Source organism: Hemibagrus wyckioides, linkage group LG01 (genome assembly GCF_019097595.1).
Source record: "Hemibagrus wyckioides isolate EC202008001 linkage group LG01, SWU_Hwy_1.0, whole genome shotgun sequence".
NCBI classification, from domain to species: Eukaryota; Metazoa; Chordata; class Actinopteri; order Siluriformes; family Bagridae; genus Hemibagrus; species Hemibagrus wyckioides.
This window is the reverse complement of record NC_080710.1, coordinates 17,379,605-17,399,915: the sequence shown is the minus strand read 5'-3', so window position 1 is coordinate 17,399,915 and position 20,311 is coordinate 17,379,605. Positions and strand designations below refer to the sequence as shown.

Sequence of the window (20,311 nt, the reverse complement as noted above, 5' to 3'; positions counted from 1 at the left end):
ATCAGTTCTTATGAATCTGTTTTCTCTTAAAACAATGCAGAGTAATCAGTGAAAAGCCAGAGAGAGACAAACAGGTGGAAACACTTCTACTACCATTTGTCGGATTGTTTTTTTTGTTGTTGTTGTTGTTGTTTTTGCTGTTTTTCAAAATAGTTTTAATCTATGATCAGAATAGGCGGTGTATCTGTGCCTCGAATAATGCAATGATAGAATAATTCAGAGAGCTGTGTGTCACTAAGGGCATCATTAAGAAGCATGTGTTATTCCAGAACTAACAGTAAGGTATGATTAAAATGCAGCAACCAGAAAAGTGCAGATACTTAACATTCTGCAGAGTTTTCTGGGATCATTTACATTACTTTACTTGTTTAGACCATGTATAGCGCTACAGACTGCAATTCGCTTCAGAAATCTAATGAAGCGTCTACTGATGAAAAAGGAAAATGAGATGTAAGTAAATTTATTTGCCCATCTGAGAACTTGATTACTTTAGATGCAATAGGAGCCTGACAGCTCAGCTCTGCACTTTAGCTACAGACGTCGTGATTCCGTCTCCCATATGATTGGGATTTAAATGAATCTGTCTTTCTGTCTCGGAGCATCCTCACCTTCTCAAGCCATACTGATTGCACATAAACCTGGGACCAAAATGTAATATTCATCTGACAGCATGAGTCATCCTACAGTAGATGACTGCTGGAGTTCATGGAACATCTCATTTGGATCACTGTAACTGCATTAAAGTGACCTAGCCTGGATTTGCAGAGTCAACACTGGTCAACACTATTAGCTCAGGGGCAGAAGATCAATGGGTTTGCAAGTATGTGAAACTGACTAGAGGAGAGGTTGGGATGGGATTTGGATGGGTGGGGGTTGGAGGGGGGCATTATCTGAGTGTGAACGCAACAGAAAGCCAAACAAACCTGGCTGATAGTGATAATTATGTGCAATAAAACAACCCTTCTGAGACCAAAGTCACACACACAAACACACCCGGGAGGCAACAGAGTGTTTCATCTGACTTATTCTCTTGGCACAATGTTGTCCTGTGTGCTACTCTTCTATATGCACAAGTGGGAAAATGAAATTATCAAGAAACCAATAGGTTAAATTATTACTATTTAGAATAATAGAATTATTAATATTTTGTTATTTTTCAATTATGACATGTGCAAATCTATTCGTCTGATGCTTTGCCCTTAAATCTGATGACTACACTTATCAGCATCTGCAAAGCTATTGGTCCACACTCATATACACACACAGAGACGCCCTCACATTCTTCTTACACACCCTGCCAGCTCATCAAACACTTATCAACAGACACACATACAAACCCGTAAAACAGTGACACATGAAGGAGGGCTGGAGATACAGGAGCTATTGCTGGCTGTTTCCGTCTGCATGTCAGCTCACTTGCTGGATTGCATTCAGCTGTGGCCAGAACTCTTTCATGGGTTTGTGTTCTGGGTAATGTTATGAAAGGATTTTTGTTGACCTCTGTTTACGTCTTTACATATATATATATATATATATATATATATATATATATATATATATATATATATATATATATATATGTGTGTGTGTGTGTGTGTTTGTGTGTGTGTGTGTGTGTGTTTTATGTGTTAAAAGAATGATAGGCCTACACCAAGGTCAGAGATGACACAACAGTGATATCAGATCAGCTAGGCTAATAATCCTGCTGGCAACTCACCCCCTAAATGTCTGACATAACTTTATGTTTATCAAAGACACACACACACACACACACAAATGCAGGACACAAATGTGCAGACAAATATACAAACAAATATATACATCAACATACATAGGAAGCCACTGAGGTTTATATTGAACTAGGACACAATATATTTAAAGATGAATGACACTTTCTGCCTGCTCTAACATGTATACTCTTCCACTTAGCAAACACACAATAAATAGGGCATCCAAAAACTTTTTTTTCAAACAGTGACATGGTTAAATATCATCTAGTGGGATACTGTACTGTATTTGAATGTAATACATTCACACATACATATGGGAAGAAGTGTGTTTACTGTGAGACACTGTGACAGTTTTTTGTTTGCTTATTTTATACAGGAAGCACTTTACACAGTGATATCACATTCACTGCACAGATGCCATTCAAATGGCATAGATCTTACCTCTGTGATGTCTTCTTATATTTTCTCCTGAAAAATATGAGAAAAGAAACGTGAAACAATTCCTATTTTACCATAATGTGTGAACTGATAAGCTGGAATGAGGTCACAGGATTTTATCGGATTGTACTGGTCTTGAAAGTTGTTTTGCTGCTTTCTCACTGAACATCCTCGTTAGTCCACAGTAAGTCGGCTTTCACAAAACCCTGAATCATCAGACTTAGTGATAACAGTCTGAGATAACAGTTTTGCTACTTATCAATATCCACTTTGATATAGCCTAGTCCTGCTTTATTTTCAGTAAAGAATACACAAAGATTTGATGAAAATTGTACTTCAAAATAAAGACATATGGTTCTCTTATAGCATACTAGACCAGGGCTCCCTAATTGTAGCCCAACAGGGCCAAGGAGTTTGGCGAGTTCTCCTCTCTAACACAAGTTATGCAGCATTTCTGAGCAAGCGAGGCACTAAAGTAGACCAGTCTAGACCTAAACCTCTGGAGTGATGAGTCCCTCTATCTTGCACCTGCTTACATATGGTACACTGTATAACGTAGAAGAGTGTTTCTTGTCCATTGCTTTACTGCAGCAATAAAACTAGAATGTTTTTACCATTTTTCATCTCAGCACATATAAATTGTACCCTGTCAAGCAGACTCACGCAGAAACTCTAGCATGTATAAGATATGCATTATCATAATGATACTGCAGTCACATGCTAATTTATATATCAGACATGAAAGCTAATGAAATTCTATGCCTAATTTAATACTATGCATTATACTTATTCAATCATTTAAAAAAAGCATACATTTTTAAATGATCAAAACAAAGGTATGTATACATATGTTACTAAAGATAACATGTTTATGATGCTTGGAAAATATAAGTAATAATATCAATGTATTTTCTGACATTTTAAGATTTTGTTACTGTCACCATTGTAACTGCGAGGCACTTGTCAGAGAATATTACTAAACGATCCTCTATGTTCATGTTTCAGATTGTTTTAATTACACTTTGCACTATAACTGTAGACACAAATATCAGCATAGATTCAATAGATCTTTTTTGCTTAGTTTACTTTCTTGATTACTTATGATCTAAGTGGAGCTGCACCATGCACCATCTCACAGTTAATTGCATACTCAGTAACCTTTTATGGTTAGGATTTCTGCTAAAGTTATACTTCAATTAATCTGTGCATATACAGTTTTATAATTCTAAAATAAATAAATATGGGTGAACTTAAAATATGACCTCTATGTGATAAAATTCTCTCATCACATCATCATCATCACTAGAACAGGAGGCCCCCTAGTCTTTCAATCTTCAACCACTTAAGCTTCTTATCTCTTCTAATCTCTATAATACAAACAGCAAACACACAAAGACAAAGACACACACACACACACACACACACCTCTCAGTCTTTAGATCTTGATCTTGATAGGTATCCCTGCTCCTTTTTCCTCTCATTACTACAACCATCAGACATATGGCAGTCTGGCTTTCCCCGTGACCCTGTATGTCATCAACAGACCCAATTCTCCCAGTAGTACCAAGGGGGCCATAAAATACCAAGCAGCCCAGTAAAAGCATTTAGGAAGGAAATAAAGCCAGCCAGAACATGACTTTGCCCTCCTTAAGCACTCTTATCTGTTGTCCTGTGGCTGGCCTCAACAAATGTAGGAGAGAAACGCAATTTGGTGCAACATGGATGATGGCTTACATTTTACCACTCTATCAGCATTAGACTGGCTTTATTGCACTGCTGATGGGTCAAGATAGTGAACAGTCGAACAACAGCTCTATGGAGAATCTGTATGTCTGCACTGTGGTCCTGCAAAAGTATTTGCTAGGGAAAACCTAGCACTGATTTGTCTATGGCAAGTGTGTGTTTTTAGTCATAACCTGGGCTCAGTGTAAAGAGGGATGATAGTGAATGCCTCTTACCCTATTAAAAAAAGAGAAATAAAATCATACCTCTTTCATAATTCCTGTCCTCTTTTTCCTCTCACTTTGGACACGTTAAATTGTGATATTTTACATATTTTAACATCATACAAATGTAATATTCACACCTTAGACATAATTTGCTCATCTCAAATCAGTAAAGTTATGAACCCACACACAGTGACACACATAAGTACGTACACACACACACACACACACACCTCTGCAGATTACATAGAAATTAGAGTTACCAATTTGGGTTAACTGTTTAGAGTCCAATCACTATATAAAAGCTACCCTTGACTATAAACTGTCAGATTAAATCTATACTAAATTCAGTCTAAGAAAACAAAATGATTTATTTCCAAACCAATGAGATTAAATATTTTCCCATTTGTGAAACACAATCTGTTAGTAATAGAAATGCACGCTTTAAATCGCAGTGTTTAATGATGCAGCAAGCTTCAGCCTTCAGAAAAAGCCAAGCAAACCGCATGTTGCTATAAAGGATCACCTGAATTTCATTAAAAGGAGGAAAATCAGGTATTATAACCAGCTTTATTAAAAATGTATATATTTAATTACTCTGTTTCGATAGGTATGTTAACTAGCTACCTAATTATTAATATATATATATATATATATATATATATATATATATATATATATATATATATATATATATATATATATACCGTTAGATATAAAAGCACCTGGATACAGAGACTGGAATATTACCCTGAAACATGGGAACGCACTTGGATCAGTCTTGAGGCTGTCACGACACAGAAGGGCGCACACACACTCACACACACACACACACACAGAGCCCTTCCATTAGCATACACACACACATACATATATACATTCACAAACACGGAAAACCAGCCAATCATACAGAGGCTGGATTTGCACTGGAAAAATTCAGGAGAATAAATAAATTAATTTCCTCTAATTTCCTTGTTAATATTAGATAAATTCTTATGATGTTTCCTTTTGTGGTTTAGAAACAGACTAGAATTTTCACATGAAGCTGCCATCAATACATATAACCTAAGCAATTACTTATTTCCATGTATTGTAATAAGTCATGAATTACGTAATTCAATTCTGGTCATTGGAGTTTTGTTTATACATTATTATATTATTATTATAGAATAATTATGGTGGTTAAATTCAGGGAAACCTTAACAAAGAGTTAACTTTGTTTACATCAACTTAGTACAACAGTGTACTGAAAACTCCATCCATATTATCCAAGTCAATGTTTGAATGAAAGCTATATAAAAGATTTACTATAAATGAGTATACATACTTTTGTGAGAGGATGCTTTCAAAATAAATTTTTCAGTACTCTTGAAAATGTCAGGAAATAAAGCATCTGTTACTGTAATTATAACAAATGAAATTGAAACATAATTGAGTGAATCATGAGTAGGCTTTTGCCTAAAGTTTAAAAGCCTGCATTTAAAAAAAAAAAAAAAAAAAAAAAAAAAATACATATACAAGAGCAAGCAGAGACACTCATATAAATTTCTATAGAGAAAAAGTGCAAAAGCTTTACTTACAGTCCTCTTAATCTCAGCCAGATCTTCTCTATCTGCTCCGGCTGTAGATACTTCAGAGAATTGTTCTCAAAATCCTCAATCTCCTTGGTGGGTGATTCCATGTCAAAAATGTCAACCAGGCAAAACGACATGAACGTGGATTATCCGATGGTCAGAACAGAGCCAGCAGCTGAAGTGTTGTTCCAAAGTGGGAGTGTGAGCGGGCTACAGCCCGGAGTCTGTCAGAGTGACAGCTGGAGTCTGTCCCTCATTCTCTCTCTCTCTTTCTCTCTTGCTCTCGCTCTCTCTCACTCTCTCTATCGGCAGGCAACCCCCTCGGCAGGCTACGCTGAGAGAGTGTTTGTCACCAGCTCTGTGGTCATGTGGTCAGGTTTGTAGTGAGAGAGAGTAAGAGCTGTGAAGGGCCATGCTTGCTCTAACAAACACGATGCAGAAAGAGGAAGAGAGAGAGAGTGTGAGAGTGAGAGAGAGAGAGAGAGAGAGAAGGAGGGGGGAGGTGTAGACGGAGGGGATTAGAGCAATGCTGACGATCTATGCATCAATGAGTTACCAGTGCATGCCTGTGCCATAGCCTGCCTTTTGCCAGAGCAGGGACACAATCAATGCACACTGAGCACAGAGCATACTGTTTGGGCTGGCAGAGAGAGAGATAGAGAGAGAGAGAGAGAGAGAGAGAGAGAGAGAGAGAGAGTTTCCTCTAAATAAACCAATTCTGAGCAAGAGAATGAAAGTGTGGTCAGCCCATGAGAGAATGTGTGAGTGTTGAAATGAGGAAAAGAAAAAGAACCACACTCTGACATTGAATGAACAGCAGAAATCAATGTGTTTACGTTCATGTGTGTACATGTGTGTGACTGAAACTTAAATACTAGAACATGAATCTGTTTGCCTGGAGCCAACACCAACTTATGCATCATTTTATTAATAATGATATAAAACCTGAGGAGATGAGATGATTCATCACCTTGCTAAAATGATAAAACCTTGACTTAAAAATGTAAATAAAATGCTTAATTAAAATAAGCAGTGCAAAACAAGCAAGCAAGTTGGGCTATAATCCTTTCAGCATAATTGAGAAAAAGAAGACATAATACAATTACAGGAAAATATTCATGAGACTTATGCACATACACTGTTAAAAGTGTATGGGCTTAAAAAGATGAGCCAGTCCTCTCCAGAAAGTGGCTGAGACAAGAAGAGCATTTCTAAAGAGCTCCATAATGACAGCAAATTGAGCTCCTGACATATCGAAGTGATGACTCAAAGATTGTTAGAAGAAATAGAGACCCTCCATTAGTGTTAAGTGTTAGGCCCCACTTCTGAGGCATGCTTTGTTATGGTTTTCTTCTGTCAGGAAACCTTAAATCTTTATCTTAATGGCGGGAATCAAAACACATTACATTACACCACCTGATCCAGAATCCTCACAGAATTGTTCCCATAGCGAGGATGAGTAGAAGAGGAGGAAAGTACTGTTTTAGTCTGCTGGGTCGCCAGGATCAAGACGGTTTACCTCAGCAGCTCTGGACTGCAAAACTCTTCACAGCAGCCTGTCTGACTCAGTGACTACATGGAACAAGTGGAAGACACTGAGATCATGTGCTTAAAGGGATATTCCATTTTCAAATTATTCTCCTTCTACTGGATCTGTAGTGTATTTGCACATACCAAGAGCAGAAATTTTGACATGGGCTAAAAGCTAAAGTCTGTTTACTCGGCATTTACTGATAATGGAATCCTAAGGGTAATTGTTGTTGCAGTCAATGAACATTAAATACAATGTGTTTTTGCAGAATGTTATGAATTCTTCATTTATTTTGTTTAGAGGAAATAACCTGGGATTATGTGTTACCAGTGCAGCTCAGTGAAACATGGAGGTGTCTTCATTTTTTCCTGATGGTGCATGCACATGACAAACCTGTAAGGGAAGTGTTTTTCACTTGCATTTTTCTCTTGTGTTTCTCTAGCACTGATTGTGTGTAATCATGTGCACTATATAGCTATTGACTGAGCTCAATAGCTGCTTTTAGACATTTCTAAATGTTATTTTCTCAGCATTCAACCATAAGCTACTGATGCAGTGGATAGAGAAATGGTTGAAAAATGATGGCGCGCTCCTTCAAGTTGTCATTTGAACATCTATGTTGAATCGCCTTGTGCATTTTTCTGTCATATGTTCAGGTCAGCGAGCACTAATTAGCTCATCTCGAAGAGTCACTGTGTTTATTCTGCCTATTGCAGGCAACCTTCCCATTGACCAGCACCACTGTGACATACTGTAATCTATGTTTTCTTACATTAGAGTCAATGCTCTGCTTTTTCTTATCATTTGTAATTTCCTAGGTAGGTTACGGCTTAGTATTAATATACACAAGCATTCCCTGAGCCTCCAGATGGCATAGCTGTTCAGATGGCATCTGGGTACTTGATTCTTCTGGCACCATTTTTGATCTGTTGGCTTCCTGGTTCTCAAGGCAGTTTAGCTAACCTGACCTGTTAACTTACAACCCTGTCTCACTAACCTGTGTCTACTGCTAGCAGATATCATTGAGCCTTCCATGCCTCAATCAGCACCCATCACCACACCTCCCCAGCTATGCCAACCTCCAGTCTTCCTGTCATCTTTAGATAGTCCACATTCCTGTCTGCCCTGTTGCTGTGCTTCAGGAGCTGTGTGTTTTGTTTTAGTTTCTGTTCACACATCTTCTCTTTTTTGTCTCTTGTTACCACTATATTATTTTCACTAGTTACACCCCTGTGTGTATCTTGTTGAGTTTGCAAAGTCTATTCCTGCTTGATGAATCTAAGCTATGTATAAGCAGGTATAATGTAGCTAAATGATTTATTGTTTTCACCACCCACTGGTTTGAAATATTTATGCTTATGGATTAATATAGCTTGTCTGTTTTTTTGTTTTTTGTTTTTTACCTCAGAATTGGACTGTGGGAATGATTTTTGGTTTCAGTGCAACTCCCATGAACCCACATTGCATCCTCTACTACATCTACACATCACAAAATACAAGATTGTTCATTTTAAACCATTTATGAGACCAACATTCTGTAATTTACATTAAATAGATTATCTCGGTAAATACTGACGGAGACATGACAAATACTGAGGAAGCATTAAAGATATTAATGGCACTAATTGGGGATAGTTTACCTTGTCTCATTAGGCATTCTCTTTAGCACACAAGTTCATTTTTCCTTTAACTTCAAATGTAAGGAAATTTATTAAATAAAGCATATACTGAAAAAAATAAAAGTAAGAAAGCACAATAAAGGTTCCATACCGAGAAAGAAAAAAAAATTATATGGTTTTGCATGTCACCAAAATGACAAAACAAACAAACAAACAAACAAACAAACAAAAACATTATATGGAGTTCATCATGCCACAAGCCCTAAAATATTTCAATATTAAAATACTTTCAATGATACTGTCATGTAATTCCTTATTTCACTAAGACAAACAAACAAACAAAAGGCATAAGACATGTGATTATTAGTATTATTATTTGATTATTACTGATTTTTTTTATTATATGAATATTACTCCTACTAGTATAACTCAGTTTCAGCAGTCAGAAAAAGTACACTTTTGTTGCAACCTCCAGCGTAAAATCCGGACTCTCTATGGTTACACTAGAGAACTGAATCTATGCAAAAGCAGCACTGAAAGTCACATGCTATCAAAAGGAAAAAAACCCATTTCCTGTCCACAAGCACGCACACACACACACACACACACACACAAACACACACACAGACAAGCAACACTTTTTCCTACTTTTTCTAGGTGACTCAGCCTTTTCAATTAGCACATGTAAAGTGGGGACACCACCATGAAGCAAGAATAAATAGAGCAATTCACTTTCAAGTGTCACAGGAGCTCACTACCCTTCCATCAAGCAACTCACTTTCTTCTTCTCTATCATCCCCTCCTTCCCTCTCTTTTGCAGTCTTTCTGTTTCCCTCCATGCATTTTCACTACAGGGAGCCGAGCATGAGAGATCAGCATGATGCTGAAGGAATGTCTTAAAAGGACAAGAGAGCACCCTTTGGAAAATAACCAAGTCAAACAATTATTTTCCGTTTCTAACTGCTGAATGGAAAACTCCTCTAATGTCATTTTCTCCTCCTCAATGAGAAGATTAGCATTAACCCAGTCATTTCTGAGCAAGAGAGTGTGTGTGAGTCTAAGTGTCTGTGTGCATATTGGAGCATGATCTCAGACTGTGCAGTCCTTGTGGCTTATCTGTGGGGTAAAAGGGGTGATTGAGGGAAATCAATTGAAATGAGATTCAGATTGAGGGCTTGAGCTGTGAGCAATTCAATTAACAACAGGACCCATGCACCATATTTCCAACAAACGCTTCTTAAAAGGATCTGGATTGTGGAAACCCTCATCCGTGGCTGGCTCTAGCACTTTTTCGTAGGAGGGGTAAGTTGGATACAAAGGCATTAATAATATGGCCTTGTTGAGGCATTAACCTGGTGGCCCAGTTGCCTGGGCTTATACAAATTTATAAAAAAGCAACTTAATAATATTAGATATTAACACAGACAACACTTGCTTGCAAAACAAAATAAGACCTGATCAAGTTAAATAAAAACCATACGTTTTCTCTTCTCAGAAATCCACAGACATCTTTTCATTTATTTTCATGTTGTACTATCCCTTTTAACTGAGTTTAGCAAGATCTTATTCTTAGACCTGATCTACTGAACTAGAATAAGGATACATTACAGACTACAAAACACTTTTGTAAATCCCTCTGCATAAAGCTCTCTGCTAAATGCTGTAAATGTTCATATAAATAATTAACCCAAAACAGACTTAGCAGGATTCAGAAGGCTACTTTGTCTGATAGATCTGTCCTCGAAGAAGCTGCTTACACGTCCCTCATTAAAAGAGACAGTGTCAGGTACACTGGGAGACAGATGCAAATGCAAGTTGACGTTTATTAAGGACACTAGAAAGCAATCCAAAAACACAATCCAACCCCTAAAGTCAAAAAAAAAAACTGAAAAACTAGGCAAAGCCAAAACAACATAAACAAACTCAATAAAGCAGTCACAGTCAAGAGCAGAACAGAAGGCTTGGTAACGACACTAGTAAAGTGAGGACAGGACTTTGCAACGAGTGTGTGAAAGTGTGTCAGGAGTCCAGGGAATCTGAGCAGGTGAAAGTGAGATTGCGGCCAGTCATGACATGACAAGTGGATAGCAACGTAAAAGCAGTGTTTAACATTTATAAGTGTATTTTAGAGCTAGATTTTTTTTTTTTTAGAATTTTTTTTCTACATCAAATCTGTTTGTCTACTTTTCGGCAACTCAGTTCAGAACAAGAAGCTTGTAATGTCATTTACAACTACATACAGCTGGTGCAGTACACAGTGAAATGAAACAGCGTTCTTCCAGGAGCATGATGCTACACAAAATACACAGCTACAAGAGACAAAACAGAAGTAAGAACACCACACAATTCTACATAACATGCATGTGTGCAAATGTGGACTGGACAACAGTAATTGACCTTAATGGTCAACAGCTCCTTCACTCTGACCTGTTTTATACATTTATTGCTAAAATTGTGCAGTTTTAAGGATTTTAGTTTGGGTGCTTGGCATGATCAAATTAACACTGACAATTTAGCCAGTTTATGTCTTAATGGAATTTTATGATAAAATGTCTTGGTTTTCCAATGTCCAGACATCTAAATAATATAAGTATTTTATGGGCCTTCTGACATAAATACAGCTTGCTGCTTACAGAGAAACTGTTCAGTGATGAGATGTCTGCTCCTTCAGCTTTCTCAAAGGGCCATTACATGCTTTTGCTACAATTTCTATTGTTACTGCAAGTTTAACACTGAGCAGCTTAACAGAAGCCAGGGATAAGGTAAATAAATTACAATTATCTTTCATAGTATCTTTCAACATTTGACACCATAATGACATGCAGTAATTTCTGAAAATATCTGGAACCAAATTTAATATGTTAAAATAGATTTCTCAATTGCAAGTTCTATTTTAAAGGGAAAAAGCTATTGGAGAGAAAGACACAATGATTGAATTGGTAAATAATTTATTCAATTTTTATGAAATTTTTAATAATGAAAAGCATGAAAGCAATGGGCTAAAGTGCTAGATGCATGTCACCTTATTTCGTTTGACCAGCGGTGTTCTGGTGGCTTTCTCTGTGGTCCGCTAGGGACACAGTCATGTTGTCCACGTACCTCATCGCATGCATATACACACACACACACACACTCATAAACTCAAAACAGAGCTCATCTGTACCAGCACTTCCTCTGAGAGGATGCCAGATGCTGACCAGTCCAATAGTCTTATCAATTCAGCATATAGAGGCTTTTACGGTGAACAGCTGAACAGTGCCTAGATTTCTTCACATCTATGTATAACTCCTGTACTCTTTAAAAAGCATGACTTATTCACATACATAGATATGCGGGGGTGAAGACAAAAGAAATACAGCCTTTGTGCATTATTAATAAACAGCAATGGCATATTTAATCTAGCAGTCACCACTCTGCCTATTCAGAAATCGATGCCCTACCCGAACATTCACTGTTCATTAAAAAATAATTCATATTGCTCCCTAACTGCAACCAAAACACAGCTATTACTAAAAGAATCTCACATCTGTTATGCTACCAGTATAAACAGCAACACCATTACAATACACAGGATATGTCTACATTTCAAAAGGTGAAATAAATAATCACATTTACTGTAGACTGAACATGTAGTATTTCTGTGTCTCGTGACACCTTAAAAACAGAAAAACAGACCTGGGGACACCTTAAAGACACAAAAACAGACCTGGGGATGGCTTAAAAACACAAAAACAGACCTGGGGATGGCTTAAAAACACAAAAACAGACCTGGGGATGGCTTAAAAACAGAAAAACTGACCTGGGTACACTTTGTGGACACAAAGATTAAGATTAAGCTGAGAACACCATGGACACCAAACCTAGGAGACCTAGGAAAACCATGAGCACCCAGAAAAAGACCTGTAGGTCAAGACAACAAGAAAAGAACATTGCTACTGAAATATGGATTTTCTGTGTATATGGACCTACAGAAATAAAGACCAACAAAAGGGAAGGGAAGAAAGGGTAAGAAACATCTATTTCTACCAAATATCAGGCACTGGACCTAGTAGGTGATTAAATTATTGCAATAAGATTTTGAATACTGATAAAACCTAGTGCTTCTCCTTCGTTTCTCCTACCAGTGCCACCCTTAGGGACTGATAGAATCTAAAGGTAAGAGTAAAAAACCCAACTGGACAAGCTAATTACCATCCAGCAGGCTCATGTATTATTGAATTTTTAATCCTATCCGAATGGCAGCAGACAGCTCAGAGCTGCATGGTTTGGATGTCTAAAAAGAGCAGGAGCATATTGAGTGACAAACTCCCTCTCTCGTTCACGAACCCCACAACGTCTTGTCTCTTTTGTGTGCAGGTCAGGGGAACTGAATACTCTCCGGGGTCCCCTTTACGAAACAATTAGATGATGAACAAAGCCGAGAAAAGAAAGGATGTTGATATCTCTAACAAGTGATTAATTGCCCTCATTTCACTGTGTGCCTTTCAGTAGTTTGAATTTTCACGGATGACTGACATCCCTGTTGACAGACTTAGCAGAGCATAGCCAAGCTCATTTAGGTTAACTGGAGATAAATAAAGCTCAAATCAAATGCTTTAAGGAACAAACACAGAAAAAAAAGATGAATTTATTAAAAAGGTGGCCCTGATATAAACTTTTCACTTTTCTCCAGCATTAAAAAACAGGTTATTTGAGGAACATTACAGTTTTGACACTACGTTCCACTCCAGTGGCAGTCTATGAGATAATGCAGTTGTCATATCATGTTATTTGTGTGCTAATCATCACTCTTATTCAAAACCCATTAGACAAAGCAAAACAAAAACAATACACATAGTCAGGGATGGCTGGTATAATGAGCTGCCAAGGCATTATTGTTTTTCAATAACAAAAAGACATCAGTATAATATATAGATTCATTTTTAGCCAATATTTTAGCTTAAATCCGATAATTTTGCATTTTTCAAGTGCAGCAGCACTGCCAGTGACATAGTGACAGAATGGCATGGTACACTGGTTTGACTCCTTGCATCCTGGAAAAGTCGATTCATGAAGCTGATTGGTCACGTCATATGATTACTCAGAGTGACACACCCCCTAGATTTCATATGTATTTGGGCTGTGTATATGGAATAATATTGCTCAGCCCTTGTCAATGACACATCTGTAACATGTAATATAGTCTATAATCACACACATTATTCACTCTATCATCTTTTTTCCCAAAAAATCTGTTTGGGGGGAGAAACTAAAACTGCTTAACATATAATCTTTAACACATAATATAAAAAATAAGCAAATGTTAAACACAAATGCAACTGCTTATCTCTGTGTGTGTGTGTGTGTGTGTATAGAATAGTTGCTGTATATAATGCTTATTATGCATTAGTGAGACCACATAATATGGATTGCTTAATCCTAATAAGTTCATTGTCAAGCTATTGACTGATATTAGATTTCAGCAGCTTTCCCATCTGATATCATGACCAGTGGCACTGCACATAGTTTAAAAGAGGCATATTGAGTGACAAAGTGTTTTACACTCACTAGCAGACAATGTCCATTCATCAATAAGATTGACACTCATGCTTCATGATGAAGCTGAATTTTTCACAGATTGTTTTTCAGGTTTATTGAAGCATTTATTAAACAGCAAAAATAATTAGAAAATATTAATTTAAAGAATAAAACAATGGTACAATCTTGCCACCTCAGAGCTCAAGGTTTCCCAGTTTAATCTGCAGTTGAACTTTCTTGCATTTCTTGCATTTTCTTTGTGTCTGTGTGGGTTTCCTCTAAATCCTCTGATTTCCTCTCATACCTGTGGGTGGATCGGCTACACTAGGTTACACTAGGCTACATTAATCATACGAATATTATTGCATTAATCAATATTGGAAAGACAAATACAAGTTGAATTCGATACCAACAGTGATACCACCACTTCTTAAGTCACGGCTCAAGCAGTTACGGCCCTGGGTTGTTGATCAAGCAGCTGCTGCTGGGCCCCCGAGCAAGGCCCTCTAACCCTCTCCTCTGATGGGGCACTGTATCATGGCTGACCCTGTCCTCTGACATCAACCTCCAAAGTTGGGACATGTGAAGAAAGAATGTCACTGTAATGTCTATGTAACAAATAAAGGCTTCTGCTTCACAAGGTCTAATGCTTCATGTTGCTAATTTGTATGACAGAAATAGCTTTAAATTATACTTAAATCATGAAAGAATCTACTGAAGAAAAAACAGCCATTTGACCTTGCTGTGACCTTGATCCTGTTTGGTTCAGTACCAAAATGCAGCACAATAATTTATGCAGAGGGTGAGGTGAGGTGCTTTGCATAAGGCCAGTGCTGAAAAAGTGTGCTATTCTGCTTATACCACATCTGATGGTCAACCCTCCAGCTGTGGATGGTTCATTATATATATACTGTGGAGAGAAAAAATTGACAAGAACACAAGAGAGGCCATGTAGCTCATTTCCCCACCTGAGATTTACAGATAATAAGAGTACTTTCTGCAGTTTCTCTCCACATGATCTCATGGACTCTCTGCAGTTTCATCTCCTCAATGATTGAATGCTTCTTCAGCACTGCATCTAGCACTCACCTGCTGTACATCCACTTCCGTATTGAGCACCATGCTGTTTCTTTCAGGCTGCTGCTATGGGAATGTCCTTGCCTGTCTCATGCCTGTCAATAGATGATGTGTTCAGTGATAAACCCCCACTAGTATGTTTGTCCAATAGAATGAGGTGTTTGTTGACGAAGACACCTTGTCCTTGTTCAATTGAATCATGAATTATCTTTCTCCACCTTTGAAAGACCTTGGCAGTCATGCTAATGAGACCATGTTTTCACAGGGAATCTACCATATCACCAAAGTAATTGAGTGCCAGGTCAGAGGAAATGTTTATAATGAGAATTGGGTCTGGGCTCATATGTTTGTGTACGTGTGTTTAACTAGCAGTGATTTACTCCAGTCCTCATCACATGCATGGCAAACATGGTGACATTACATTTAAGAGGATAAATTATTCTTCTCTGACCATCAAGTGGATAGTTAAATGTACTCTGAGTCTGAGGACAACCCCAAAAAGCCAGCCAATTGATTTTTTGATTTTCAACCACTGGCGAGTGAAAAAACAGGCTGTGAATGTTCAATTGTCCAAACCATGAACAAAGAATGTGCACTCACATGCGCACACACACACACACACACACACACACATCTCTGACTGATTTCAGTTTCATTCAGGACCTAAAGTGGCTGAATCTAGCGTATAAAGGAGTATCTGACTGATCTTTAATTGAGGTCATTGTTCAGGCTAGAGGTTACACAGTGAGCATTAGTGCTGCAGTGTCACAGGATGTGTGTCACAAAAGGTTTATCTAAGGACACTTTAGCACAAATCATCACTGAATAACACAAGGTCAAGCATGACATCGCCACTCACTGTCTTATATCCGAATGTTTTTTTAAATGATACAGAAATATACTAAGACTAGGAAAAAATAATTTCAAATAAAATTAATTTGAATCCTTAATTACACACACACACACACACACACACACACACACAGATTACTAAAGTTTACTCAGTTCTGTATAGTATTGGCAGTCTCTGTATAGAATATTACAGTATTATTAGAATCCAATCTCACTAGTTAGGTACTGCAAACCTCATTTGACAATCAAATGAAAATACAAATAATTACTGCATGTGTTTAAGCACAGCTCAAATATTATACACTATCGCTTTTAGGAAAGTGTTAAATACACAGTGTATTGAGGTAACGTTATTACATCATTGACTTATGCAATTTCTACCATAATCCCAACACTCTAAAGAGCATGGAAGAGGTCTGTTAGTATAATCCCCTGTAATCTGTGTGATGTGTGCTCAACTTGGCTTAAATCCACACCCCAAACCCAGCCAGCTCACTATATTGGCTAAGGTTGGTCTGGCTGCATACTCTGTCCCTGAGAGTAGGCCTGGCCTTTAGATGCTCACTCAATCCAAACCTCTGCTTTCCCTCTGCTCATTTTCCCCAGGGTGGTGGCAGTCAACTGGAAAATTAGGTTTCTCCACTAAAATAAGCCTGGCCTGCCACAGTCCTATCAGGGAGCTGGCAAAAGGTTCCGCTAAGAGAGAGACGATAATCAAGAGAAAAGCCGCAGAGAGCAAGCACATTAACGCCAAGCCATTTGGGTGAAATGAGAATGCTACGCCCACCTGTGTGAACGTTTATGCGCTTCTGTTGAAGATTTGAGTGCCTTCAGATTGTGAAGTGGGGAGAAAAAGCAAAGGTCAAATCATCCATAAGTTAGCAAAGAGAGCTATCTGAAGAAGTAATAACTGCCTGGTAATGACAGATGAGACGTAATGAAAGACTATTCTGACTCCATTCTGTCACCATGCTGTTGTGAGTATTTCCATATACATTAGATGAATTTTGTATATTTCTTCATTTATTTTTTATTTTCTCCAGATTCCATGCATTGCAAGACAGTAACACTGTGTCTTATCTCAAGAAGGCGCCATCTGTCTGCATGGCCAATACTTCTAATAGCACAGTACAGCAGTGTTATGCACAAAATGCACTAGCCCTTCTGGTTTATATGATGCAAAAATGCCAAAAGAAGCATGCCACAGAAACCTTCAGGCAACAACCCATACATCCACTGTAGGGGAGACAAATGGTGCTGTTTCTGTAAAGCCACAGACAGCCAAATGCATCACATCTGAATTTACATACAGAAGTCACAGTTCCACTGCCACATGCAGAGACAGAGCTGTGGGTTTACTATGTGTAAAGAATTCTAGCAAAAGGGAAGAAAATTCTATTGAGAGCAATCTGAAATGGTGAAAAAAAATGTAACTGTAATTAAACTTTAAAAATCAAATTCCTTATTCTACAATGTATAAAGAGAGGTCTTTTTTTAGAAATTGAGATCTACTGTGCAGTCGGCAACAGTGAGTGTAACCTTCTGTGAAATTGCTCTGTTACACGTGATGGACAACCCAAAGGTCACGATGGGTTTACTGTTTAGAATTTTTAGATAAGGTCTTAATATCTCATCTAAATAACTTGGCATTTGGAGGGAAACAGATGTTCCATATCATCTGTAGAAGAAAGTTACCAAGACAATCTAATATATTATTTTCACCTTCAAAGATTCAGTGGCTTACCAGATTGCAGTTTATACTGGAAGTGTTGACGAACTGGTTTCCTTATTTCCTTTGAGATTCCCGTATTTTAATCTTCCACATTATTGTTCGATCTGCTTAATGAGTTTGAATTATACATCAGTAACCTAAGGGAAATGTTTCTACTGTATATTCTAATTGAAAGGTCTATCTCTGCATTATTTTAAGATTTCTTTTGTATTGAATAGCAGTATCTGTGGTGTGACATCACGATTCTTATATAGACACTATGAGAAAGGTCGCCTGGCTTCCTGACAATGTCTTCATGAATGCAATCCCCTGGTAGAGTCTACAACTTTTTTTTTCTCTCAGCTGCCTCTTGTCCTCTATGTCTAAACTCTTACCAATGTGTTGGGGTAAAATCCCAGAGCCTCTGATAGCCTCTTCCCTCTTTTCTTTCTGTTGAAAGGCAAGCTTTGGGTCCCTGTTGATGTGACATTTGTGTGTGTTCTCACTGAGATGCTTTTACTGTCTAAATGATGTTCGACAGTATGCACAGAGGTTACAGCCTGAGAGAGTAAGGTTGGATAGCATTCTTTCAACCGTGCTGTTTGGAACTAAAGGGTTATGTCATGTTGCAAGAGGAGTAAACAGGGACTATGTATCACAGACTTCATCTTTCATCTTTCTCTCTTTGCAGCATAGCTTGTAGTATCAATGAAAAGCTAACATGGCTCAGCCCTCTCACCTACAAAACAACTACTGTTCCTCCTTTCACATTCACTGTACTGCTCTTTAGTAAGGCAGGCCTGCTCCCCAGCGTCCCTTCACAAGTGCCTCCACATGCACAATGAAGTGCTAATAGAACATTATAGAGTTCACTGGAGCGCTGTTTATGGTTGGGTATTTATAGCAAGCCGAGTGGCACATTGACGTCAGAACTAATGCCATTGTGTTGCAGGCAGGCAGAAACCCGTCTCTCGTGTGTACCCCGTTACTGTCGCACTTAGACTGATTGATGATGAGTTTCCCCCTGGACCATCCACTGCTGTCTGCTGAAAAATAACTGCATTCGAAGTGTAAAAAAGTTCCAGAGAGAATCAGATACCATATGCACGATCGGAAATTCAAGCATTCATTCTCACCGAAGGATTTCATACTTCCTTTCAGCAACTTGACATGCTAGAAAATTAAATGTGTTATGAATTGTAAGATTAGATCATTCAAACAGACAGTATTAAATTGGGAAATTTTGTTATTTTCGTAAAGTAGATTAGCACATCTAACATGCTCATCAGCTCGACGCAGACTCAATGAAAAGGGTAATTGTAGCTGCTATCTATGAAACAGTGTAACTAGCCATAGAAATGAAAGGATTTAAATAATTGTGCAAAAGCAGAAAAACAGATATCTCTGCATTTTGGGGAATTTTATTTTCCCACCTTAAAAATGAGAGTCTCTGTGCATGGTATGTACATCTTGCTATAACTCTTGCTGTCTCTCTGTCACTTCAACATGGATAAGAGAGAGGATTATACTTTCAGAACAGTGCCATTCATTATTCAGCCTCTTCGGTCTCTTTATCGTGCAATCCCTGCCAATCAAAGAGCATGGATAACAAACTTAACCTAAAATTCTGTTAGGTGTACAGAATTGCTGGTATGGTGAGTATGCTAAGTTGTTTTATTCTCCCAAATGTTATTCATAATTTTCATATATAATCACAACAGCCTGAATGATACACATAATCAAGCACAGAAACTCATGCACAAGCAGATATACATGAAGACACATTTTCTTGGCTGAAAGTGTTTTCTAATCACCAGAAGAGTTGGGAAAGGTCATGAAAAATAATTAAGCTTTCAAAGCATCTTTTAGTCACAGAAATACTGAGTGCCATTTCATCTGCAACATTTAAATATCAATCTCTCTTTCTCTCTCTCTCTCTCTCTCACACACACACACACACACACACATTTTCTAGCATAAGATAGGAAGATAACCCTGGATATCTGCATTGAAAGTGGCAATGTCTGTTAAATTCATTGTAATTCGAATCAAATAATTGATGCTATGACTGCTCCTGCTTGCTGTTCCTCTTCTTCTCCTCCACCTTTGCTTCACAGTCACAGTTCTTCACCTGATTCTATGAAATAAACAACAAATATTCCCTTGCAGTCTTTATTACTCTTTACTCAAAACTATTTTTTCTTCATCTACTATTCTGCTTGTCTAGATGTGATATAGATACATATTAATGAGGTACCACAGTTAAGTCCATCCCCACAGCAAGGGAGTACATATCAACACACATTAAGTATGATG

General features: G+C 37.8%; 1 protein-coding gene across 5 annotated transcripts in view; it reads right to left on the bottom strand.

Annotated features, from left to right (window-relative positions):
* The window catches only part of pde1ca (phosphodiesterase 1C, calmodulin-dependent a), a 73,489-nt gene that overhangs the window by 40,238 nt on the left and 12,940 nt on the right, over nucleotides 1-20,311 (bottom strand). The window contains exons 1-2 of one of the 5 annotated variants that reach the window (XM_058393191.1): nucleotides 5,695-6,135; nucleotides 2,172-2,198 (exon numbers count right to left, since the gene is read on the bottom strand). The exons of 3 other annotated variants lie outside the window; for them this stretch is intronic. In XM_058393191.1, the coding sequence (XP_058249174.1) occupies nucleotides 2,172-2,198; nucleotides 5,695-5,825 (158 nt within the window). In that variant the 5' untranslated portion in view covers nucleotides 5,826-6,135. Of the gene's footprint in view, nucleotides 1-2,171; nucleotides 2,199-5,694; nucleotides 6,136-20,311 lie in introns of those variants that run through there. One more of the 5 variants, XM_058393200.1, reaches the window with a different exon arrangement.